The sequence below is a fragment of the Centruroides vittatus genome, unplaced genomic scaffold, assembly GCF_030686945.1.
Source record: "Centruroides vittatus isolate TY-2023 unplaced genomic scaffold, ASM3068694v2 contig_595, whole genome shotgun sequence".
NCBI classification, from domain to species: domain Eukaryota; kingdom Metazoa; phylum Arthropoda; class Arachnida; order Scorpiones; family Buthidae; genus Centruroides; species Centruroides vittatus.
This window is the reverse complement of record NW_027122359.1, coordinates 1,083,591-1,106,665: the sequence shown is the minus strand read 5'-3', so window position 1 is coordinate 1,106,665 and position 23,075 is coordinate 1,083,591. Positions and strand designations below refer to the sequence as shown.

Genomic DNA, 23,075 nt, shown 5'->3' with positions numbered 1-23,075 from the left:
CTATAGAAAGTTTATACATTATATTAAGGTGTAAATTTTTCAAAATGAATATCTAAAATCTATAAATTTTTTAAAAAATATTCAGAATCAAATTTATTTATAATTAATTATAATTATATTTTAGATCTAGGAAATATATTTATTTAATGAACAGTAAATTCATTATACAGTATAAATATTTGAAATAGAAGTAAAGATAATATATCTGTTTACAAAATCGATACATCAGTTTACATTTTAAATACTTTAAATTAATTTAATCTCTTTATACATACCATATTAAATGAATATTTTATAAATTATAGTTATTATATTTTACTACGTGTAATTAAAAATTCAATTTTAATACATATATAATGATTACATATAGGCTAATATAAATATATTATAATTTAAAGATAAGAGATTGTTTTACCTTCTCTAATGCAACGTATGTCATAACCCAGTTCTATATTTTGTATCAGAATGTTTCTTCTTATTGTATCGGTTCTGAAAATTTGATTTAGTTATTATTGTGCTTCATAAAAATTCTTAATCATTAATGAAAAATGATTTTATACCTCATATCTGTACCATAACAATACTTCAAATCTCTATGCCAAGCACAATAAGGATCTCTCAGAGAAACACATTCTCTGAAACAAAATTGTTATTAAATTCTAATAATTAACGACAAAAACATTTCATACATACCCGCAAGTTTTTGCACGAACATCACACCGATGCATTTTAACGGCGTAAATTTCGTTTTGAGAAATCACCATTAAATTCTCGTTAAATATATATAATCCCGTTAAAACGGTTGGAGGATCGGACACTTTAATCGTTTGAAGAATTGGAACAAAATAATCTGTGAATCCATTCAAAACTTTTATCACAGTTCCACATTCTGTAATATACATTTATTGCAAAAAAAATAAGTAACCAAAGTTAGTATTAATTCTATTATTTAAATTTAAATAATAAAAAATGAAATGTTTTACCTGTTGCTATGTACAGGATATCGTATAGATATGTACTAGTTGCATTTATTTGGGCATCAACGAATATAAAAGTATAGCGACAACTATGAAAGAGAAAAAGAGGAAACAAACAAAAAATATTAAGAGTTTGACTTATCAAATTTACAATTATAATATTCAAGTATTTTCATACGCATGATTGGATTCCATAAGAAGCGGTTCAGTTTTAGATGATAGAATAGGTAAAATCATTTCATAATGCGTATCCAAAACATGTTCAAATGCTAGAGTAATTTCTCTGGGATAATTTTTGCACTAAAATATTAATCATTCAACAATAATTTAGTTTAATCGATTCGTTACAATACTTTCGCGTTAACTGCTGTATAATATTTACATTTCCAGGTCTCATGTGTGTATCGTTATGTGGTAAAACATCAAAACCATCCGTATTACGAAAATTTCCATTGAAAGATGTTTTAAAGGATTCCATATTAAATATGCATACAGCTGAAGCAAAACGATCATTTCTAAATACGAAATAACTTAATTTAATTATAGTATTTTCTATTCTTCAGTAAACATTATAAATATATAAAATACTGACGGTGGAGAATTAAACAGTGCATATATCACGGTTTCTGTGCCTCCTCCATACAGAACGTATGGAATTCTTTTCACTATGTCACTAACAGCTTCTGCAAGAAACATTTTAATATTTTAAAATTAGCATAGAAAGCTTATGCTCCGATTATTAGTTTATTTTATAACAATTTAACTTAACGAATTTGGTTAAAATAAATTTTGTCTTCAAAAGAACATATCAAACGAGTTTCTGAAAAAGACATCCATTTCTTGATGTTTGGAGAACTTCCATAACCATTATCATTACGGCAAACTCTAGCTACTTTGGAGAATTGTCTCTGGAAAAAAAAAAATTCCTTTAAATTATAAAATAAATAACAAAAATAAGAATAATGTTACCTTTCCAGCGTTAAGTTCAGAGAAGAAAAAATACACATGAGCTTCATATACAAGTGATCCAACGAAATCCAAATCTGTTAGGAAATTTAAACATTTTGATCATATTCGCTATTTATTTTGAATTTTGTGTCATATTATAATTAATAAATACAAAAATATGTTTTCTACAAATCATACTTGTAAAATATAATTTGATACATATTTTTAATACAAATCTGTAGTTATTTATTTAAAGAATTAAATAAAATATTTTTGTTTTTAAGCTTTTATCTTTATATCTTTGAAAAATTTTAAAATATTTTAATAAATTATTAGAAAGATAAACATAAATTTTATATATAAAATATTTAATTAATAGCTTAAATATATTTGATTCATTGTTTAGTAAAAACAATACTAGAGAAATTATCAGAACAGTTTTTACTTTTCCGGATCTGTTATATATAACAGAAGAAAAGTATGGTGATCGGTCAAGAAATGACATCCATTATTTTTACATTTTTGGACATAGTGAACATAGAAATGCAAAAAAAAAAAAAAAAAAAAAAAAAAAGGGGTTTTTCTGTGTGTGGATGTGTGTATGGAGGCACGATTTTGTTCACCCTCTTTGAAGCTTAATAACTTTGTGCTTTTTGTGGAAAAATTTTTGAAATCTTGTTTGAAGAGAGGTTTGTGTATTAGAAGGATTGATGCTATTAAATTTAAGTGGTTAAAGGTCAACGGGGTTGAAAGATCGTGGAGGCTCGTGTGTCGTATGTCGTCGAGTAGGGTCGAACTTAATTGACGATTTTATTAGCATTTAAAATTTTTAATAAATCCACTCCTGCCATCAAAATTGAGCTTTTTGCCATTTTGTAATAATTAAAAATATATTCTATTTTTTAAAAAAAATCTTTTTATAACAGATGGCGCCACATGCAGCTTTAAATGTTGCCAGGAAAGTTAAGCAACTCGTTGGTGAATTTTTAATTCATGTAATAAAATAAATATTAAATTAAATTGTATAATTATTACAGAAACATTACCGTCATCGTGTTTCAATTCTTTAAGGTTGGCTAGAAATGCGTCTAGAATCGTTTTAAAAGTCATGCTGATTTTATAAAGAAAGTTAATTCAAAAGATGTAACAATGAAAACTTGTGTTAGAGTAAAATAACCTCATAGGAGTTATCGATATTTTTTCGCCCTGGATCTGTATATGTGTAATAATAAATAATTTAAGTTAAATCAACTAGCGTTAAATTTAGCTCGTTGGAATAGAGTGGCTCTCTGGGTTGAACTCTGCCCACGAGAAGCAGAAAATTTACACACAAAAACTAGTAATCACTACCCTTTCTTTCCAGCCAAATTAAACAGAAAAAATAATGTGACATCGTCACAATACTGGGTTGCGATGTTTCATCATATTTTTAATTTATTTAATTTAAAATATATGCTATCCACCTCAAATTAGTAGTGGCTTGCCCCTATACATTTTACTTTTCGTTTTAGCAACGGAGTCGTTCCAGTCATCTAGTAACTGCTTTCAGGAGAAATTTTTGAACAGAAATAACGTGATTTTCGGTTTGCATCGGAAGTTCGTATGCAGTTAATCGGGGTTTCCTACCCCTAAGCTCTTTATATCTGTCTTGTCATTCATCTATATAACTTTATTCTCGAGATTAAAGAAGGACGGACGAACGGACGGACGACAGAGGAAATTTACAGGTTTTTACAATTTTTTATAGTGTAGGATAAGTGTGGTTACCCTAATACAATGGGAGTATCAACTTGGAAAGCCTGCACCCTAAAGAATGTGGAACACGTTTTCCTGGGTTGAAAATTTCGTATTAGAGATGTTTTAAAAATGTACTATAAATTTAATTTATAATAAAAAATACCAAAAAAATGTTTTTCGTTATTTAGCATGTGGCACTTTTGAGCCTCTCTCTAAAAATGAGTTACATATATTAAATTTATAACCAAAAAAGTAACATCGTATATTTCTAAACTAACTTACTTTCACTTAAATGACTTAAATGTTTATGCGGTGTTCTTATTTGCATATTCGGTTGAAGTGTTTTTTTAGATATTATTGGATAAGGACCGTAATCCCACTCATAAGTAGCTGTAAATAACCCATCTGAAATATATATTTTCATGAATAAAATGTTACACATAAAAGTTTATTTTAAAACTTTATAACTACTGTTGATAATTCTGAATGTTTCTAGTTTATTTGCTTACTTGCTTCTAATGAAGTAACATTAAAACGTGGACTATAAGGACATATTCCTCTAGCAGAAAATTCTTCAGTTACTTTTTTCTCTCCATTCTAAACGTAAACATAAAAGAATATTGTTGTATTGTAAATAATATAATTATTAGCTAATTTCAAAAATTATCTCTTACACTAATTAAATATTCTCTGCATGTTGGATCATAAGCATTTGTTCCGCATATCAAAAAGATTTCGAGTGTGACTTCAACAAATACCCTCAAATAATTATGGCATTCGTCCTATAAGAAATATTTAAAGCTTATTTTATTAACGCATTAATAAAAATTATGATATACAGTAACACTCACTGCTGGATTATGATTTTGTATGCATATATATCGATTTTCTTCTTCCGGTCTCCATTCAATCTTAAATCCATAGGAATTTTATATAGTTTAATTAATTTTATGTAAATATTATTTATTATATAATTCATATTTATTTTTCAAAATAAACATATAAATAGCGACTCACCACATCTTCCTCTAGCAGTTTAACGTTAATATTATATAGTTTATTTCTATCAGAATAATTATTTATTTAATTAATAATTGTTTAATTTTTAAAGTATATAAATGCGTTTAATTAAGAGAAAATTTTAATTAAAAGTTCAATATTTAATTAATTTACCTTCCCCCGATTATCAACATCTCGTCGTATGTATATAATATTTTAAAGTAATTAATTTCGTGTGGATTATATTCACCATTTCTAAAAATCATAACCCCTTCATCTATAGTATAAATATTAATATATAAAAGTATTAGTTCTAATTTACAACTAATTCGTGAATAATTTATTGAAAATAAAGAAAATTTTGTATCAAAATTTCTTCTTTAATTTACCTTTATAACAATTTATTTTCGTCGAATCTACCTCCTTTTCTTTTACACATATTGCTAATAATAGGTTCGATGCATGAAGTAACAATAAAATTGAATACATGAAGTTATTTCGAATGTGACTTCGAGTAAAAAGATGTTTAAATTCAAACATTTGAAATGTGTATTCTCCCTATAATAAAATAAAACATTAAGTTTTAAATAAACTACAGAATTATGTAAACAATAATTCTAATTTTTAAGTAAAGTAAAATAAACTATAAGTTTTAAAGTATAGCCTACATGAATACTTATATTAAATGTAGTGTAGTGTACTGTACTGTACATCAATTCAATATCGTATAACAAAATTTTACTCACCGGACAAACACCGATTAAAGTGTTATTCTTTATGTACAACACAGTTATTATGCTATATTGAACTTCACACTATCTCGTGTAAATTTGCATATTTTATATTTTAAATAATATAATAAGAAAAGATCGTAATTAATTTAAGATATATTGTATATCTTTATTTTCTTAATATTTTACATAAGGGAGTTGCTATCTTAATTAATTGTAACGGTTTTATATGTATATAACAATTTAGCAGAGAATGTTAAAATTTACCTAAGAATATATCTAATTTATTTTATAAATTAAAATAAATAACTATTATATACTTACAGTTAAACATTTATTTAAAAGAAATAACAGTTTGTAATTGAATTTGAATAAAGAGTTGTCTGATGAAACTGGAAACTAAATTTCATACCTTTCTATGGATCTGATAAAAACAATGAAACGAGAAACATGAAATAAATAAATGTATAATTATATAAATTCGGATTATTTAAACTATTTCATATTTTGTAAATATATATATATATATATATATATATATATATATAGCCTACATCAGGTCTTTACATTTTATTCATAATATATTCAAGATATAGTAACACTAGTACAGAGATTAAATCTGTAATTTTTTTGTTCTCTTACCAAAGACTGCTACACTAACAGGTTCTCACAGCCTATATTACATTTCACGTTATTAAAAAGCTATATATATATAAACCAACGATGAGTTGCTTAATTTTCCCGACAACATTTGAAATTGTATGTAGTACCATCCAATATTATGATATTTTATTTTAAAACTTTTTGATAATTAATTATTATAAAATGGCAAAAAGCTTAATTTTGAAAGTAGAGACGAGTTTTATAATTAAAAAATACATTATAAATACTAATAACGAATGAAATCGTCCGTAAGTCCGACCCTACTCGAGATATGACACACACTAACATCTATACATATAGAAAAAAACCGAATTTTTTTTGTATTTCTTGACGTTTTGAGGTACCCTGCGTCCATGTAAATATACTTGGGGTTATTTTTGACTGATAGCCATGCTTTTCCTCTGTTATATATAACAGAGAAGAAAAAATAAAATGAATTATTCTTTGAATATCTTAAAACAAACATAAATTTTATATTTATATTTTATCCAGTTTTATCGTACTGTATTTTTTAAACATAATAATACGATGAGATAGTCAATAAATCAATATTATTTATGTACATCAGTATGAAAACTGAATAAATTTAAATGGAAATGTTTCTGCGAAGCTAAAAGAAAATAAGTATTCTTGCGAGTTTGATATATATATATTTTTTCAAGTATCTATATTTTTAATCTTCGATTTACAAAATGTTGAAATTTTTATAAAAATTTAGAAATACTTTTAAAATTATTTTAAACAAAAACATAAGATAAAAAAAATTATCCTCTCTACTGTATGAATTTTAAACAGTAGATAAGATTGATTTAGAGTATAAAACAATTTTGAAATTGAAATTGGTATAAACTTGACATTATTATTCATGTACTTCTTAATAATGAAAGCAAAAATGATTATATTTATGCTTAAAATTAATTTTTAAATTACAAAAAAATAATAAAATAAAGCATTTTTTATAGCAACACACTATGAAGACCATCAAACACTTGAAACTGAACCGCTTATTGAACGGCAATAATTCTCTTCAAATCGCAAAATTAACTGTAATAATCAAAATGAAAATAAAGAATTACATAGAACATTTCGTTTCTTATTTTACTGTTTGAAAATGATTCGAATTCCAGAATAATACTAGAAATTACAATTTAATGTATAAAAATATTCATGACATTAATACGACAATTTATCGATCTAAAACTGCTTAAAATAGAATATAGGCCTATAATTAAATTTTTCCCACTTCAGATTTATTATGATCGTAAATTAATAATTATCATTAATAATTATAATTATTAGTCAAAGAAATCTCGGTGATTTCAATCCTATTTCATCGTAATGCCATGAGAAAATCCGAGAAAAATGATATTTTGAAATTATTGTAATATCAAAAATATTATTGATATAATTTTTAATTATAAAAAAATATACAAATTATATTATTATGGAATAAATTAACCGTAAATTATGTTTAAATATCAATTTTAAACAAGTGTTTGACTTTATGTAAATTCTGACCAGTGATTAAAACCAAGACACGTGGTGCTATCAACGATGTCGACAAGAATATATGTGTCGTTTTAAAGGTAATGTCTATTCATAATATTAATTTATCAATATGTTTGAGATAGAATCTAATAAATATATTTTCTCTTCGTGATATTATGAATTAATTCGCTGCTAAATAAAAATTATCGAATAACTGTTTTATTGATGATGAAAAGTTTTTTTGCACTAGAGCACTCAACAATGATAAGCTAAATATAAATTATTTTTGGGTTTTTAGCATAAGAATACAATATTCTAAATATTTTTTATAAAAGTACGTTTATTAGAATAATTTCAATATTAGAATTAAAATTAATTAATTAATTGCATAATCTCAATTGTATTATACAATATTACACGGTGTCTATAGTCTTGGATTTCGGGTCAAGGTATACCTAGGTAACCCCAATGGCGGCGCTATAACTGCGCTTCCGACTGTTCGTGCTCCCGACTGACCACCCGGAGGGAAGCCGCCGGCAGGCTGCCGTGTGCTAAACGTCACTAGTTATTGATTCACGGTAGTTATTGAACAAAAGAAAAATAAGGAAACTTGTACTAAAAATATAGTTAATCTAACCTAACCTAACAGAAGTGCCGCCATTGGGGTTACCTAAGTAGACTTTAACCCAATTTCCATATCGCCTACATAAAATAACTTCAATTCAAAGTAACCATTTTATAAATTTTTCTTTTACAGGAGACTTTTTTTTATTGACCTCAAAGATGTTTTAAATTTTTCTTCAGTGATTTTTCTTTTAAATCGAGTTTGTGGACATCAACTGTTTATAATGCTTATTTTACTACTATTACTACTATCTGTAGAAGGCTTATTTTTACAGCCTGTCAAAGCAAATTTTATTGTTTTTACAGGTAATTACAATCTTAAAGGTTTAGGTTTACATAAGCCGAACTTTAATTAAAAGTTATAATACATGTTAATGGTTTTTATAGTTTTTTTTTTTTAATTTAAATTTTAGAAAATCCTGAAAAGTTTACGGGGACGAAAAATAAGTTAAATGATCTGACGATTTTACGACGGGAAGGGGGGAAGGTTGTTATAGGTGGAAGGTAAGCGTGGAAAATCTTTAGTTAAAATTTTAACAGGATTTTTTTATTATTATTATTAAACCTGTTATTATAATAGAAACGGCATTTTTAAAATTGGTGTTGAAGATCTAAGAGTAGAAAAGGTAAACAACTTAAGCCTCAAGGTATTTCCCTCCCCCTTATTTTTTGATCTTGCCAAAGTCAATATAGTTTTCTTTCTTCTCTTTTAGAGTTTACAATGGTTTAGCTCCGAAAATGTGAAACAAGAATGTTTAATAAAGGGAAGATTGAAGGTAACTTTTTCTTAAGAATGAAGAAAATTGCTTTATTTTTCATAAGTGTTTAAGTATATACCAAAAAAAACCTTTTGTGCTCAATTGTAAAAAGCACTTTACAAAAAGGTCCTTTTTTTCCTGTTAGAAGAGATAATTGAAAATGATGATTAACTATGAATCTCTATGTATAATTCTGAAATTCAAAAAATAAAAAACGCCCGATTTTTTTACAGGAAGAATGCCAAAATCACTTGCTAATTTATGCAGAAATTTCGACGGACACCATTCTTGTCTGTGGTACAAATGCATTTCTACCATTATGCAGAAAATACCAAGAAACGGTCAGTATTATCAAGGACATTTTATTTTCAATTCAGATTCTTTCGGATGTTTGTAATATGCTGTCTGGTCGAAGGCATGAATTTTAAATCTTCGCTAGTGGTGTGCGTGTTTTTTTTTTTTTTTTTTTTTTTTTTTTTGTGGGGGTGGGCAGTTTTTTTCTGGATTGGTGAATCCTAGACGTAAGGCGCATAGACATAACCATCGTCCTATAAGATGGCAATTTTATTCAACTGGAAATATAAACTTGTAAAATGTTTTGAAGCTTGTCAAGTTGTTAAATTTTTCATTTATGCAGTTTTTTTCAATTGTAGCTTTCCAATTACGAAGTGATCGAAGAATTTTCTGGAGTAGGATTGTGTCCTTATAGTCCTTATTACCCAAGCACTGCTACATTTATTGGTATGTAAGATGTCTTTTTTAATTTTATTTTTTTCTTATTAAAAATTTTTATCATAATTGTTAGATGGAGAATTGTATGCTGCAACTTTTGGAAAATTCTCTGGCGACGATCCTTTAATTTACAGAAGACCCGTGAGAACAAAAATTGGAAATAATCATCAGCTTAATGGTAACATTTTCATTTTTATGAAGTAATAAAACTCCTTTTTTTTAAATTTTTGTCTTTAAACAGAGCCAGTGTTCACAGCTTCCTTTCACCACGGAAAATTCGTGTATTTTTTATTCAAGGAAAAATCTATCGAAGATATCGATTATAAAAAGGTTTAATTTTTCATTATTATATTGAATATTCATATTCTTATTCTAATTGTATTAATGAATTTCTATTCTTAGAGAAAATATTCTAGAATAGCTAGAGTTTGTACAAATGATAGAGGTTATGCGTATTCTGGACATGTAAAGATGTGGACGTCATTTCTCAAAACCCGTTTAAGTTGTTATATTCCTGGGCCTGTTCCATTTTATTTCAATGAAATTTGTAAATAAGTCTTAATTAGATTTCATCGAAACATTTATTTGCCTTTTTTTTAAATATATATTAATGCATCCATTATAACCTCAGTTGCTGCCACGGACGTTCTAGAAAGAACTATTAGAGGAAGAAATGAACTCGTGATATATGCTGCATTTAAAACTCCGTAAGTACTAATGTAACTTTTTTACTGTAATTAGATGGTAAGTCTTTCTTTCTTTTAAAAATTTGAAATATTAAAAAGATATGACTCTAAAAGTATTAAACTGAAATCTGTTTGTTTTAGCAACGATTCTTACGGATCTGCTGTGTGTCTTTTTCGTCTACGAGAGATAGAAAAAGCATTCGAAGGCGACTTTAAATTCCAAAAGGATAGATTTTCAAATTGGGTCCCCTTTCCAGCTCAGGAAGTACCGACTCAAAGACCTGGATCCGTAAGCATTAAGTACTGTTCTGTTTCTAAATCTGACTTTTTAAAATTCTCTTTAGGGGGCACTCGCCCCAATGGCCTTCCCTGATTTGCGCCCCTGTTTCAGACCTTAAACTTATTCACTTTTTAATGGGGTGCCAACACTAGCTTAGAAAACAGAAGTTTTTTTCCGTAATCAGTGTTAGCTATCTGGATAGCTTACAACAATGAAACCCTGCGTTACTAACATAGGGCGTAATTAGAAATATAAAATTCAAAATTTTGGTTTATAAGGCTGCATTCAGGGTATTAGCTTGTCCTACGCCTGAGAACTTTTGAATGATAGAAAAAAAAATTTTTATATTTCTTTTTTTTAGTGCGTTAACAACTCTGAACTTTCTACGGAAGCACTTCAATTTGCTTATCAACATTATTTTATGAATGAAAATGTGGAGTCTTTCCTGGAAGAGCCTGTTTTAACATATACTTCAGAGTGAGTTGTTGTTTTGCATGTTGTTTTAAAATATCCTTTGATGTTACACTGTATTAAAAAAAAGTTGTATAACGAGAATTTTTTTATTTTAGTTGTCACGTCACTTCGTTTATTGTTGATACTGTAAAAACAGTAAATGAGGGTAAATACGATGTTCTTTTTCTTGGGACAAGTAAGTTTTTTTTTTTTTTTTTTTTGAAAATCTCTTAACATAAAACTTTTTATGTTAAAGTGACTGAAATTGCTTTTTACTTATTTAAAATGAGAACGTAAATCTTTTTTAGGTTGTGGTAAAGTCATAAAAACAATCTACAACCCTAGCAACAGAATTGAAATAATTATTGTAGAGGAAATCAACATTGTCCATGTGAATGTTTCAATCACTAACCTTCACATTCATAATAATAAATTGATGATACTTACTGAACACGATATTTATACTGTTCCTACGCAAAGATGTAAAAAAAATCCCAAAACATGCCGGTATTAACAATTCTTGGCTTTCTCTTTTCTGGTTTTTTTTTCTTTAATTTATTTCTTATTACAGCCATTGCGTTGGACTGCGAGATCCTTACTGTGCCTGGGATAAAACAAAAATGATTTGTACTACTGTAAAAGAGTACGTATTCTTAATTTTCAATTTTTTAAAATATTTTTTAAACCCTTTTTTCCTTCCCCAGAGAGATGAATCAAAACTTAATTCAAAACATTAAAAGTGGATACGATTTCGAATGCTGTTCATGTAAGTTTTATGTGAAGAAAAATCAATGCTATAAAATGGACTTCTTTTTATTTTACAAAGCCAAAATAATTTTTGTTCCTAGATGACTCTGCAGAAGTATTATGCAGTACCAGTTTGTTTGACAGAAACAACCTAGCTATAGCAACTTTCATTATTTATCTTATGACCATTGTTTTTATTATTTTCTGTTTCTGTGTAAATAAAACTAACTTGAAAAAATGTTTTAGTTGCCTATATAGAAGAAAAATCAAGATGATAAAATCAAGGTATTGAACAGTCTCCTAATTTTAGCTTTATTTTCAGCGCTTTTGCACCTGTAATGCCAATGTACGGTTATTTTTATGCTTATAATTTTAAAATAAAAATGCGTTAAAGTGGCAAACTCCACAATCCATTTATTTTGTATAATTCTTACATTCTCCTCCTAAATTCCGAATTAGTACTAAATAAACAAAAGTAGCGAAATGTTAAATTTCCACAAAATTTTATTGCGATTTCTTGAACTTTTTTCCTCACCTTACAAATCTATGTTAATTTAAAAACTTAGAGGTAAATAATGTTAAGCATTCGTCCACTTCTAATTGTATAAACAAACCTAGATTATAAAGGAAAAATATTAAATTTTATAAGATGTAATGTCCAACAATCCTCACGGGATTAAGAAATGAATAAAATCATAAAAGATCGGATATGCACTTGTACTTGAAATTGAATCTCCACCTATGGTTTATTCTTTATAAATACGTACAAATTATGTAACGCGAAGCTGGATTGAGAGTTCGTTTCCGAAATGCATATGTAGAATAAGAATTAAATAAATTTCTATGTTTTAACCTTTTTGATATTTTACTTACTGAACGAAATATTATACCTATAAATATAGGATTGTTTAATTATAAGTTTGCTGTATTCTTACGCGTTTTAAGAAATGAACTGTCAACAGTTTACAAAAATTGCTGCTGAACTTGTGCAATTTCAAGTTTTATATTTATATTCGCAAACTTATTGCATTGAATATCTAATTGCTTTGCCCCAAGACACATTTTTGTTTTAACTCTTTAAATTTAGTCTCGAAAGATATGGAATTTCACTCAGAACAAAGACTACTGTGTTTCAAAATTTTACAAGCAACTATGTAGCAGAATGAGTAATTTGAGCTTTTAAAATTTTATATTATTTACTTTATACAATTATTACCTAAATAAATTATACACATTGCATTTTTAGTATGGCTTGACAAAGCCTTAAATTCTTGCGAAAACGGAATTGCATGAGAAATCACTTTCCGCGGACAAGAAAGGAACAAATTTTTGTCTTCTGGTGCTCTATCCGTTCCGAATGTTGGCCGTCATCGCGGCTAACGTATTCCTACTGCTGGCTCTTCTGAACGGTTCTTCCGAAGATATTTCGCACCAATTCCTCGGGTTTCTCAACCATGATATTCGACGTCGTCCTGGTCTTCTTTTTCCAGAGATTTTCCTTAGTACTAAATCCTACAACTCCTTATATATTCTCATCACGTAGCCGAAGTATTCCAAGTTTTTGCTTGATGGTGTTGTATAGTTCTTGTTTATCCATTCTTCGCAATATTTCTACATTGGTCACATGTTTTACTCAGGATATTCTTCGAAGCCTTCGAAATGTAGATTTACCGAAGGCTTCTATCTTCTTTTCAGATGTTTTGGATACGGTCCAAGATTCAACTCCGTACAATAGCACCGGAAACACACAGCATCCGATTATTCTAGTTTTCGTATCGAGGGTTAGGTCTGTACAACATAGCACCCTTCTCTTGCCTTTTCTATTCGCGCTCTGGACTCTATCATGATCTAGTTATCACTAAAGACACTTCCCAAGTAATTACAGTTCTCTCATTTCTTTTCATCCAAATTTTGTCTCACTGTAAATATACTTCTAGTCTTCGTCTTGTGTAGTTAAATCCTAAACTGAGCAATTCGAACTCCCTCTGCGTATGTCTCGCCATAATAAATGATAATCTTTTCGTTTTTAAAATAAAGTAGACTTAAGCCTGGTACTCACGTCGTACAATTGAAATGCGCGCCATCTGCCAGCCGTAAATATAAACTAGCTACTATTGTAGGTAGGGCACATGCCAGTAGTCGAAAATGTCGCCAATCGGGACTGCTTTGTTATATCAATTAAACTTTCTAAATTTGCTTACGATCTTATTGTAAATAAAAGCTTAAAGAGAAGAATTTGGATAAGAAAAATAATCGAAATCGTTGGAAGTTAGGAATATCGAATACTTTCGTACCCGAATTGCGTTTACGCCATTCGAATTCTTTACGCAGTAAGTACGTCTATTTAACATTAATATTTAAATCGGATAGCGATATAGCGTATAAATGAAATGTATTAGCGTATAAATAAAGCTTTTTAGCCGACCGCCATAGTTGGAATGCTATCGTCCCACGTGATGTTTATGACATTGCTAAACTGGTCTTATTTTTCGGGAAAACCATAACCAACCACAGGAAATGATTTTCCGATCCGTTTAACTGAATTTTTAATTCTCTTTTGCATCTTTTCCTCCTTTGCACCATTTATCTCAATTAGCATAATTTTCCGCCCTTTTTTAAGTTTTTGTGCAAAATTACAAATGAAATTCATTAAGTTTGATTTCCAATATCGATATTTTCAAACAAATTATTCCAAATTTAATAAGTGATAATGTGAATTTGAAGTTTGCGATGACAGTGATCGTGATTTGTCTCAGGAACATACTGTCATAATTATCATGTTCATATCAAAGCACAGTTTGACAGCAAGAGGAAGAATTAGAAGATAATAAGTTTTATGTTATAAAAGATAAAATTACAAAATGGCGTTAAAAAGTAAGCTGCATTCTCTAAAACTTATTGGATAAGAGATAATAAAAATGCTTCCTGGATGAAATGGTGGTGCTATAAGTATGGAAAACAAATTAAGAGCACTTTAGTAATCATTTATATTGTTTATATTCAGGTTATGCAGAAATACAAATCATTTAATTTTAAAGTCGGCAGCACATAATAATAATGTTTATTACAACCAAACAATATGAAAACATATCTACATATATTAAATACAAAATTTACTATGGAAATAATTTTAAAATCTTATAAGTTTTAAAGATTTTAGTCTTATGTATTATTTATAAATATATATTTATATCAACTAGCTTCTTTTTGTAAACAGGAAACTTGATCTACACCGAAAATTTGCTTATTGATTACATTATATTCCTAATGAAACATGAATATTATATTATTAAATAATAAAATTGGAAATAGAAATAAATAAAATAACGCATGTTGATATGAGAATTTCAATGAGTGTCGTTGTCTTCAATAAATCTATAAAATAATGAATATCATAAATAATTAAAATATTAAAAAATATTTTCACATATTTCCAAATAAAATTCTAAAATTTTTCGTAAATATTTTAATTATATTATCAATTTCTTACTTGATTCCGAAGTATGACAGCAGGTTTCATCTTCGCCCGTGTTTTCCACGTCTTGTAAATAAACGTCATTCCTAAGATAATGTTTTTTTTTTTTAATTTTCTATAATTTAATTTTAGACATTTTAATTGTCTATAATAAAAATGTATACCTTGTCTTGTGGTCAATTCTCTCGCATTTTGATTTGTTCATATTCCAAGCGTAATACGGATCACGTAACCAAATGCATTCACTGAAAATATAATTCTAATTATATTTTTAACTTAAAAACAAATATTCTTTATTCATTTAACCTACGAGCAATTGCATGTGTGTTGTTCACATCTATCAGTATTTACTGTTATAATCATGTTTGTTGATTGTACGAGGAGCTTTTTCTTATAAATGTGTACACTTTTAACTGTTTCTATATCAGGCAACAATTGGAAAGTTTCGATAATCTTGGGTGCATTCGATCCTTTCTCATAAGTACTTAATGCTTTTTTCACTGTTCCGCATTCTGTAAGAAAGAATATTGAAAATAATGCAAACAATTTCGTATATTTAAACTTTTTTTTATATTTTCACATCTTTTATGAATAGCTAAGATTGATATTTTACTACGATTTTTACTAAAATTCCTTACCAGTTCCAATATAGAGGATATCGTAGAGCTTATCTTTCAGAGATCTAACTTGTGGATCCACAAATATTGAAGTGTAGCGACAACTGAAAAATTTTTGAATTAATTATAATTGAAAACTATATTATTTTATATAAAAACTTATATGATTTAAATACCCGAAGTCTTGATTTATGAGAACAGGATCCTCCAAATACGAATAAACAAGATTATTCATTTCGGTGTGAGTAATTAAGAAATTCTTTAATTCTTCACTAACTCCAGAAGAATAATCAGCGCACTTAAAAAAAAAGAAAAAATTTTGTATTAAAAGTCGAGAATATTTAAAAAAACAATTGTTTTTCTAAATCTTACCGTTCCTGGTCTCGGTTTAGGGATATTTTCAGGTGAAACAGGTCCTTCAGTTCCTTTAAAATCACCGTCAAAAACATTTTGAATATCCTTCATACTAAATGCACACACTGCTGATGAAATGGGAAGTGGTCTAAATATCATTTATTAAAAAATTGTTTATTAAAATTTAGTATTTATACCAAATAATAATTATTGATATACTTACGCTTCAGAATTAAAAATACCATAAAATATTTCATTATCTCCATTTACGATTTTACTTATGGCTTCTGAAATGATTTAATATTTTGTTAAATAAACTTTATAGGTACGTGATTCTTGACGTCTTGATAACTGACGTGATAAATATCGATTCAGGACAGGTAGAATGGAATAGTTCATTAATTAAGTGATTATAAGAGATATTTGTAATGATAATGATCATATTAAAATGATTTAATACCTTGAAACCTATATTAAATTCTGATAATAAGATGAATGATAAGATTTGATGAAACGAAATTTAATTCAATATTCTTGTATGTTGAATTTTTTAACACAATAGAAGTTCGTTAATCTGGCACACGATAATCCGGAATGTCCTGTAATTCTCTAACTTCTGAAAAGTAGCCAATAATCTGAAATTGTCCGATAATAAGATAGTATTCAGGAATTTGAACACGTGGTGCTCAAAGACCCGGGAGGAACAGTACATGTCTGGGAAATTAATAGTACATACACACGAATTATTTTATGATCTTATGCAATAAGTTATTCATTAACATTTCTGAAGGTATTTTTCAATTGATGTTAATACGATATAGTCATGAACTATGTACAAACAAATCTGAAGCGTGCGGCAGCGTGGTACAAAGTGCACAACAATGTCTGCAACGTTCAGATCTCATACAATTTATGGAATTTCTGCTAAAATACAATTAGACGCCACTCTAATTCGGATACTGTATATAAAATTATTCGAAAATATTAATTTTCTCAATCCTACATTAGTTTTATTCGTTTATATTTCAAACATCTTTACTGTATTTTAGAATTGAAAATAATGCTGCTCCTTTATTCTTATCTCTTCCCCAGCGCTAGTTAGAACGAATCAAGATGTAAAATATTTTTTAAAAAGTTTGTTAAATCCCTAAAGAATAAATTAAATTTAAAATTATGCAAAAAAAGTGACGAAAGTTATTGTCTAAAATTATATTCGACGATATGTTTTGAAAAAGATTTAAAATTATTATTTGTGGTTTGTAATTTATGCATCCCAGTATATAATGGAACTTTGTAAACTCAGGATTGACGATTTGATTTGATAATAACATAATCATAGCAATGCCAAATAATTAAAATATATTATAATTATAAAAATTGTTATAAATGAAATTATTTGTTTACACTTTCCGTCAATTGTACATTCCGTATGACTTACGTATTTGATCGTAAAAATATGGAATATTTCCAGATGTGACACAAATAAGACGAGACTTAAAAAATGACGTCCATTTCTCTATATCTTCCATTTTATAACCATTGTCGTTAATACAGACTCTAGCGACTTTTGAATATATTACCTATAATGATATTATATAAAATAATTTAAAATTATAATAAATTTATAATAATATTTACCTATCAGAAATTATAAAATAAACTTTACCTTTCTTCCAGTATCAAGTTCTACATTTGCTTCTCTAAAGAAAAAATATACAAATTTATCGTGTTGAAACGATCCTACAAAAACTGCCTCTAAAAATATAAATTGTGTTTTATTGTTAGAAATTATACTGTACATTAGTCAGTAGTGGTCTTGGCTCTATTATGAAGGTACTGTCTTAAAAATTGTAGAATCAGTTCGGACGTGCTCAGCAGAGAATAAATTACAAATTTACGACCACACCTATGCATTTGCTGATAGAAAATTTTTAATTACTAATGTTTTCGCTTCATCCCACTTTATAACTGTATGTAGAAAAAGGCCACAGTAATACAATTTTAGACAGAAATGTCACAAGTGGAATGCTCTGTTATAAAGTGGGATGAAGCTAACATCATTAAAAACGTACATTCTCCAACTATCGCTATAGATATGGAAAAGATGGAGATCAAAGAACAGCGAGAGATACAAACGCATTACCTTCAGTCTGGAAATACATTATTGAAAGAAGATTTGGACATTAAAAATTTTCTCTCGGCAAATGCCATAGGTTTGGTCGTAAATTTGTAGAATAATAGAATCGGTATTATTTTTTATATTTTAATCGGCGCTGCTTTTAATAATAAAAAATAATTTTAATTTAAAATGAAATAAAATATTTTACGAAATAATAGAGATTTTATTATTTTTGCATGCAACACATCATCTTGTGACAACACCCCCACATCAGATACCACGGCCACCACTTATATATTATAACGCGTAATGTGGTAATATCAAAATCTAAATAAGAAAAATGTCTAAAAGTACAATTAAAGACAACTTAAATTTTAAGAAGGGAATTGTTTCATCTTTCTGCTACAAAGTCTTCATTTTGTTACTTTATAATTGTATATTTTATTTTCTAGATCGTGCTTTAATTTATTTGATGCCTGTATTTAATGTGTCTGCTACTTAATGGGAAGAATATCTGGATATAATATAATAAAATGTAAAATAAAATAATAAATACAATAAATAAAATGTAAGTCAAATGAGGTAATATCCTTTACAACATTTGACTTACATTTTCAAGAATAAAATATTCCAGATGACCGGCATGTTAAAGGAAAAGTATGATGTACGGAGGCAAGACACTACTAATTTGTAGTGGAGAGCATATATTTTAAATTAAATTAATTTTAAAAATACGATTAAAAATTACAACCCGGCATTGTGACGATATCACAATAAATAAGTTTTCGTTTTTAAATCTAATTTTATTTTTAATTGATGAAACTATTACAAAATTTAGATTTAACAAGCAGAAAAAACTAAATATTTATTTAATCTTTAAAGTTATTTTACCCTGTAATTCGTCGACTGATGTTGTTTTAATATGTTTACTCTGAATTACAGGATAAACATCAATTTCTTCTTCGTGAGTACCAGCAAATATTTTTCCGTCTACAATATAATATAATAAAATTAAAATTTATAACTTACGTTACGATCTAATCTAGTTATATGTAACTATTTTATAAATAATTACAGTCAAACCTGTTTTTATGCGCTCTTTTTATGTGCGATTTTTATTTGTGCGATTTTTTTAATGCGAATTTTTCAATTTGTGAGGTATAGTTGACGACTAGTCTCGTGCGATTCGTCATGTCTTATGTTGACTTATTATAGCTAAATAAACTTATTATAGCATAAATGCACTTATTATAGTAATATTATTGCATGAATATGCGAAAAATGAAATAATTTACTTTTTAAGTCAACAAAACACCACCTGGACAAAAATATGTAAAACAGACGATAGACCAGACGATGCAGTCAAGTGCTGACATCTGTTGTCAATAAATTCTATTTCGTACGGTTTTGAGTTATTTTCTATGTGAGACTTTTTTTATGCGGTCCCTGTTGACCGCATAAAAAAATATTTTTTAATTGTGTTGCGAAAACTATTATTTACAGCCATTCGTGAAGTTTCGTGAGATTTTTTTATGCGTTTTTTTTAATGCGGTCCCTATCCCCCGCATAAAAACAGGTTTGACTGTATTTTATTTAATTTAGATAAGTTATAATTTATTAATCAAATGACTCGTTTATTTGTGAAAAAAATATTAAATTTATTTACCAATTACTGTTGCAGTACTATCAGTAAGTGGTCTGTGTTTGCACAATCCTTCTGCCGAAAATTCATTTACGATTTCATATCTGTCGCTCTAAAGTTCAATTAACGTTATCTTCCATGTTTTTATATTTAATTAATTACTAATATATATCATAACACAGTATAACTTATATTCGTACATACATTTTTTTTATACATTCTGCATAACGGTCTCAAACAATGTGTACCACATATTAGATAATGATCTGTGGAGATAGCGTCATATATCCTTATGTAATTGTTACATAGATCTGATTCCTGTATAAAATTGTATAATAATTTAAAACTAATCATTCAAATTTATAAAATATTATTACTTTTTGAATATAAATAATTAATATATTAACTCTTGAAATCCTTCTAAGAAGTTAACAAAATAAAAAAAATCGTATTGTATTAATAAAATTTTGCATAATAATCTATATAAAGAGAATAGGACTCTTCAGAATAAATTTACAGACATTTCTCCTACAAATTTAACCTTATGTTATACGTGTTATCTTAGAATGTTATAACATGATATGTAATAATTTTCATGTAAAAATACGGTTCGACTAACATGATATAATGAAAATAATAATATTGCAGTTTAAATTGTAAGATGTTTTTTAATATTTGAGACTATAATTTTTAATAAGAACACAACAAATATAAGTTTAGAACGTCAAAGAGGCTCCATTTATTTTTCACTATTGTCAACACTTCGTATGTCTGAAAACTATTCCAAGTAATTTCCAGACCTTTCAAGTGTCAATTTTTTTTCTTCTTTTTATATTTAAAAGTTTCTAATATTATTCTGAAAGCAAGAATCATTTTGAGATTGGAATATGTTACATAAATGTCGATATTTATTATATTAATAGATTAAAAGCATACCTGAGTACCCCATTTAACTTGACAAATTTCTTTATCATATAAAGTGCTATCCCATTGTATCTAAAACAAAACTTTGATATGTAATAATTGTAAACATAATTTTATTATAAGTATTAATTTATATATATATATATATAACAAAATTTAAAACAAAATTTTGATTATTATAAATTTACAATATTCTACCTGCTCGTCTTGTAACAAATTCAAATCTATTTTGTAAAGATGATTCCTATGACAAAGAAAGAAATATATATTTTAAGGTAATTAATATTGTATTTAATTTATTTCAGTTGTGATACTGTTCAGCATTATTTTAAATCTATTTTTAAATACTTCAAACAAATAATTTTAAATTTTTTGTATATTATTCTATGTTATGAATTTTTAACCATTATAAATTCATCATAAGAATTTTATAGAAAATATTTATTTTAAATATATACTCTAGATCATAGTTTATATTAATAAACAGATTTAATTAGCGACGAGCTCTATCCAATGCCCTATGGAGTCTTTCCGTCAATAATTTATAGGCTTCATTGCAATTTAGGTCAGTGTATAATGAGAAATAATCATTATAAATTGTGAAAGAAGTTTTATTAAAGTTGTATGTATTCAATTAGTGTATAATTTGAAAATGCTCTCGTGTTTATGTACTAATTTCAGAATGAGAATCATTTAACAGCCGTTTTCGTGAGGGGATGGTAAATTTGCCCCCTGCATCGCTAATGTCTTTGTTTACTATGACTGTCTTGTAAAAGCAAAATATTTTGTTGCTTGCAGTGTCAAAAGTGGTAAGTTTTCATACTAATTTTTTATGGAAATAATATTCAATACGTACTGAAATGTCACTATATAAGATATAGTTGCAGTTGGACTGCTAAATATGTCTTTAAACAGTGTTAAACAGAAGTACTTTACGATCACACAGTAAATTAATTTTTCAAATACAGGTAACCCCCGTATAACACGGCACTTCTATAGCACGGAATTACTCTAACACGGTTCGGGAATTAGCTATAACACTCGTACAGTACAACATGAAATGTAATAAAAACTGTTACCAGTTGATGATGCTCATGCTGAGATCATCATATAGGATGAATAATCCTCTGGTAAAGTAGTTACTTAAATAATAAATAAGTATTTTACCCATGAAAAAAATCTACTATATAAAGCTGAAAAACCGGATTCTATCACTGTATCCCAAAAATGGCCACTAGGGGCGCCTCTGGCTACTATTTAAATTAACAATATAAATTATTTTATATTTATTATATATTTTCCAGTATAATATTCACTATATTATTTTTTTTATTTGTAATTTTGTACGCCCCTATGCCTGCCTGAATCCGGCCTTTCGACTTGTGAATAATAAATCCAATTTAAAGAAGGATTTAACAGGATGTTTTTTTTAAAATTTTTGGAACCTAACCCCCCTTTTCGCACTAGTTCTTTGTTTCGTATAACACGGATTCGCATAACACGGCAATTTTTTGGAACGTAACTCCCGTGTTATACGGAGGTTACCTGTACTGTATTTATACTTACAAGCCTCCGTAAACAATTTCGTCTTCATTATACGTTAACTTTTCTAAATTTTCCAATACTTCGCCTTTAAAATATATTACAGAAAATCAGGTTTCAATTATATCAATTGATTTAGCATCGAAGAAATAAAGTATTCAATACCTTGACAAACAAAGCTTTTATTCCCCTTAATATTGGTCCAGGTACATGTTGTTGATATTAATTTGGGTAAATGGAAAAATAATGTCATCATGCATAGAAACGATAATTTGGATTTATGGCAAAACCAAACATTAAAAACTCTGCGTGTAATATACCCAGACATTGCTTAAATCTTAAAAATTTAAATATTCTGAAAGTAAATTATAATAAAAATAAATCAGTAATGAACTTAATGATAAAGATTAACAAATTATTTTCTTAATATCATATAAAACAAAAATTGTAATAATTATTATATATTTAATATTTTTTAATGAATTTTTAAAAATATATTTGTATAAATTATATTATATATATATATTACTAAATGCTCACATAGTTTATAACTGGATAAATTAATTTACATCATAAAAT

General features: G+C 27.4%; 3 protein-coding genes across 3 annotated transcripts; 1 reads left to right on the top strand and 2 right to left on the bottom strand.

The window, feature by feature from the left end:
* Positions 1-392: 392 nt before the first annotated feature.
* LOC136979193 (semaphorin-1A-like) lies at positions 393-4,855 on the bottom strand. Its single transcript, XM_067275126.1, has 15 exons — positions 4,836-4,855; positions 4,680-4,725; positions 4,514-4,573; positions 4,337-4,444; positions 4,172-4,259; positions 3,945-4,067; positions 1,947-2,020; positions 1,792-1,885; positions 1,570-1,660; positions 1,360-1,492; positions 1,156-1,277; positions 984-1,066; positions 694-889; positions 561-635; positions 393-489 (listed from the first exon to the last, which is right to left on the bottom strand). The coding sequence occupies exons 1-15, from the start codon at positions 4,853-4,855 to the stop codon at positions 393-395; spliced, it is 1,410 nt and encodes a 469-aa protein (XP_067131227.1).
* Positions 4,856-8,357: 3,502 nt separating this feature from the next.
* Positions 8,358-12,201, top strand: LOC136979169 (semaphorin-1A-like). The gene is made up of 17 exons (XM_067275098.1): positions 8,358-8,473; positions 8,581-8,671; positions 8,748-8,793; positions 8,881-8,943; positions 9,159-9,266; positions 9,579-9,666; positions 9,731-9,835; positions 9,899-9,987; positions 10,060-10,204; positions 10,289-10,364; positions 10,485-10,632; positions 10,985-11,100; positions 11,193-11,272; positions 11,385-11,583; positions 11,648-11,719; positions 11,781-11,842; positions 11,925-12,201. The coding sequence occupies exons 1-17, from the start codon at positions 8,392-8,394 to the stop codon at positions 12,113-12,115; spliced, it is 1,761 nt and encodes a 586-aa protein (XP_067131199.1). The 5' UTR covers positions 8,358-8,391; the 3' UTR covers positions 12,116-12,201.
* Positions 12,202-15,015: 2,814 nt separating this feature from the next.
* LOC136979192 (semaphorin-1A-like) lies at positions 15,016-22,825 on the bottom strand. The gene is made up of 18 exons (XM_067275125.1): positions 22,662-22,825; positions 22,521-22,584; positions 21,153-21,198; positions 20,967-21,026; positions 20,235-20,348; positions 20,055-20,142; positions 19,280-19,378; positions 17,936-18,024; positions 17,708-17,849; positions 16,493-16,556; positions 16,288-16,417; positions 16,092-16,213; positions 15,937-16,019; positions 15,609-15,810; positions 15,463-15,543; positions 15,314-15,384; positions 15,152-15,198; positions 15,016-15,087 (listed from the first exon to the last, which is right to left on the bottom strand). The coding sequence occupies exons 1-18, from the start codon at positions 22,822-22,824 to the stop codon at positions 15,016-15,018; spliced, it is 1,737 nt and encodes a 578-aa protein (XP_067131226.1). The 5' UTR covers position 22,825.
* Between the last annotated feature and the right edge of the window lie 250 nt (positions 22,826-23,075).

What these genes read in the sequence shown, in the direction of transcription:
- LOC136979193 (XM_067275126.1), bottom strand. Translation starts at nt 4,855, where the DNA reads ATGTTGATAATCGGGGGAAG. An exon ending in ATGTTGATAATCGGGGGAAG is followed by an intron (nt 4,726 to 4,835) that starts GTAAATTAATTA and finishes TTATTCTGATAG; the next exon opens with AAATAAACTATATAATATTA. An exon ending in CTTATGGAATCCAATCATGC is followed by an intron (nt 1,067 to 1,155) that starts GTATGAAAATAC and finishes TCTCTTTCATAG; the next exon opens with TTGTCGCTATACTTTTATAT.
- LOC136979169 (XM_067275098.1), top strand. Translation starts at nt 8,392, where the DNA reads ATGCTTATTTTACTACTATTACTACTATCTGTAGAAGGCTTATTTTTA. An exon ending in TAATAAAGGGAAGATTGAAG is followed by an intron (nt 8,944 to 9,158) that starts GTAACTTTTTCT and finishes ATTTTTTTACAG; the next exon opens with GAAGAATGCCAAAATCACTT. An exon ending in ATTTTATTTCAATGAAATTT is followed by an intron (nt 10,205 to 10,288) that starts GTAAATAAGTCT and finishes TTATAACCTCAG; the next exon opens with TTGCTGCCACGGACGTTCTA.
- LOC136979192 (XM_067275125.1), bottom strand. Translation starts at nt 22,824, where the DNA reads ATGTCTGGGTATATTACACGCAGAGTTTTTAATGTTTGGTTTTGCCAT. An exon ending in GAAATTGTTTACGGAGGCTT is followed by an intron (nt 21,199 to 22,520) that starts GTAAGTATAAAT and finishes TCTTTGTCATAG; the next exon opens with GAATCATCTTTACAAAATAG. An exon ending in AACTTGATACTGGAAGAAAG is followed by an intron (nt 17,850 to 17,935) that starts GTAAAGTTTATT and finishes ATATCATTATAG; the next exon opens with GTAATATATTCAAAAGTCGC.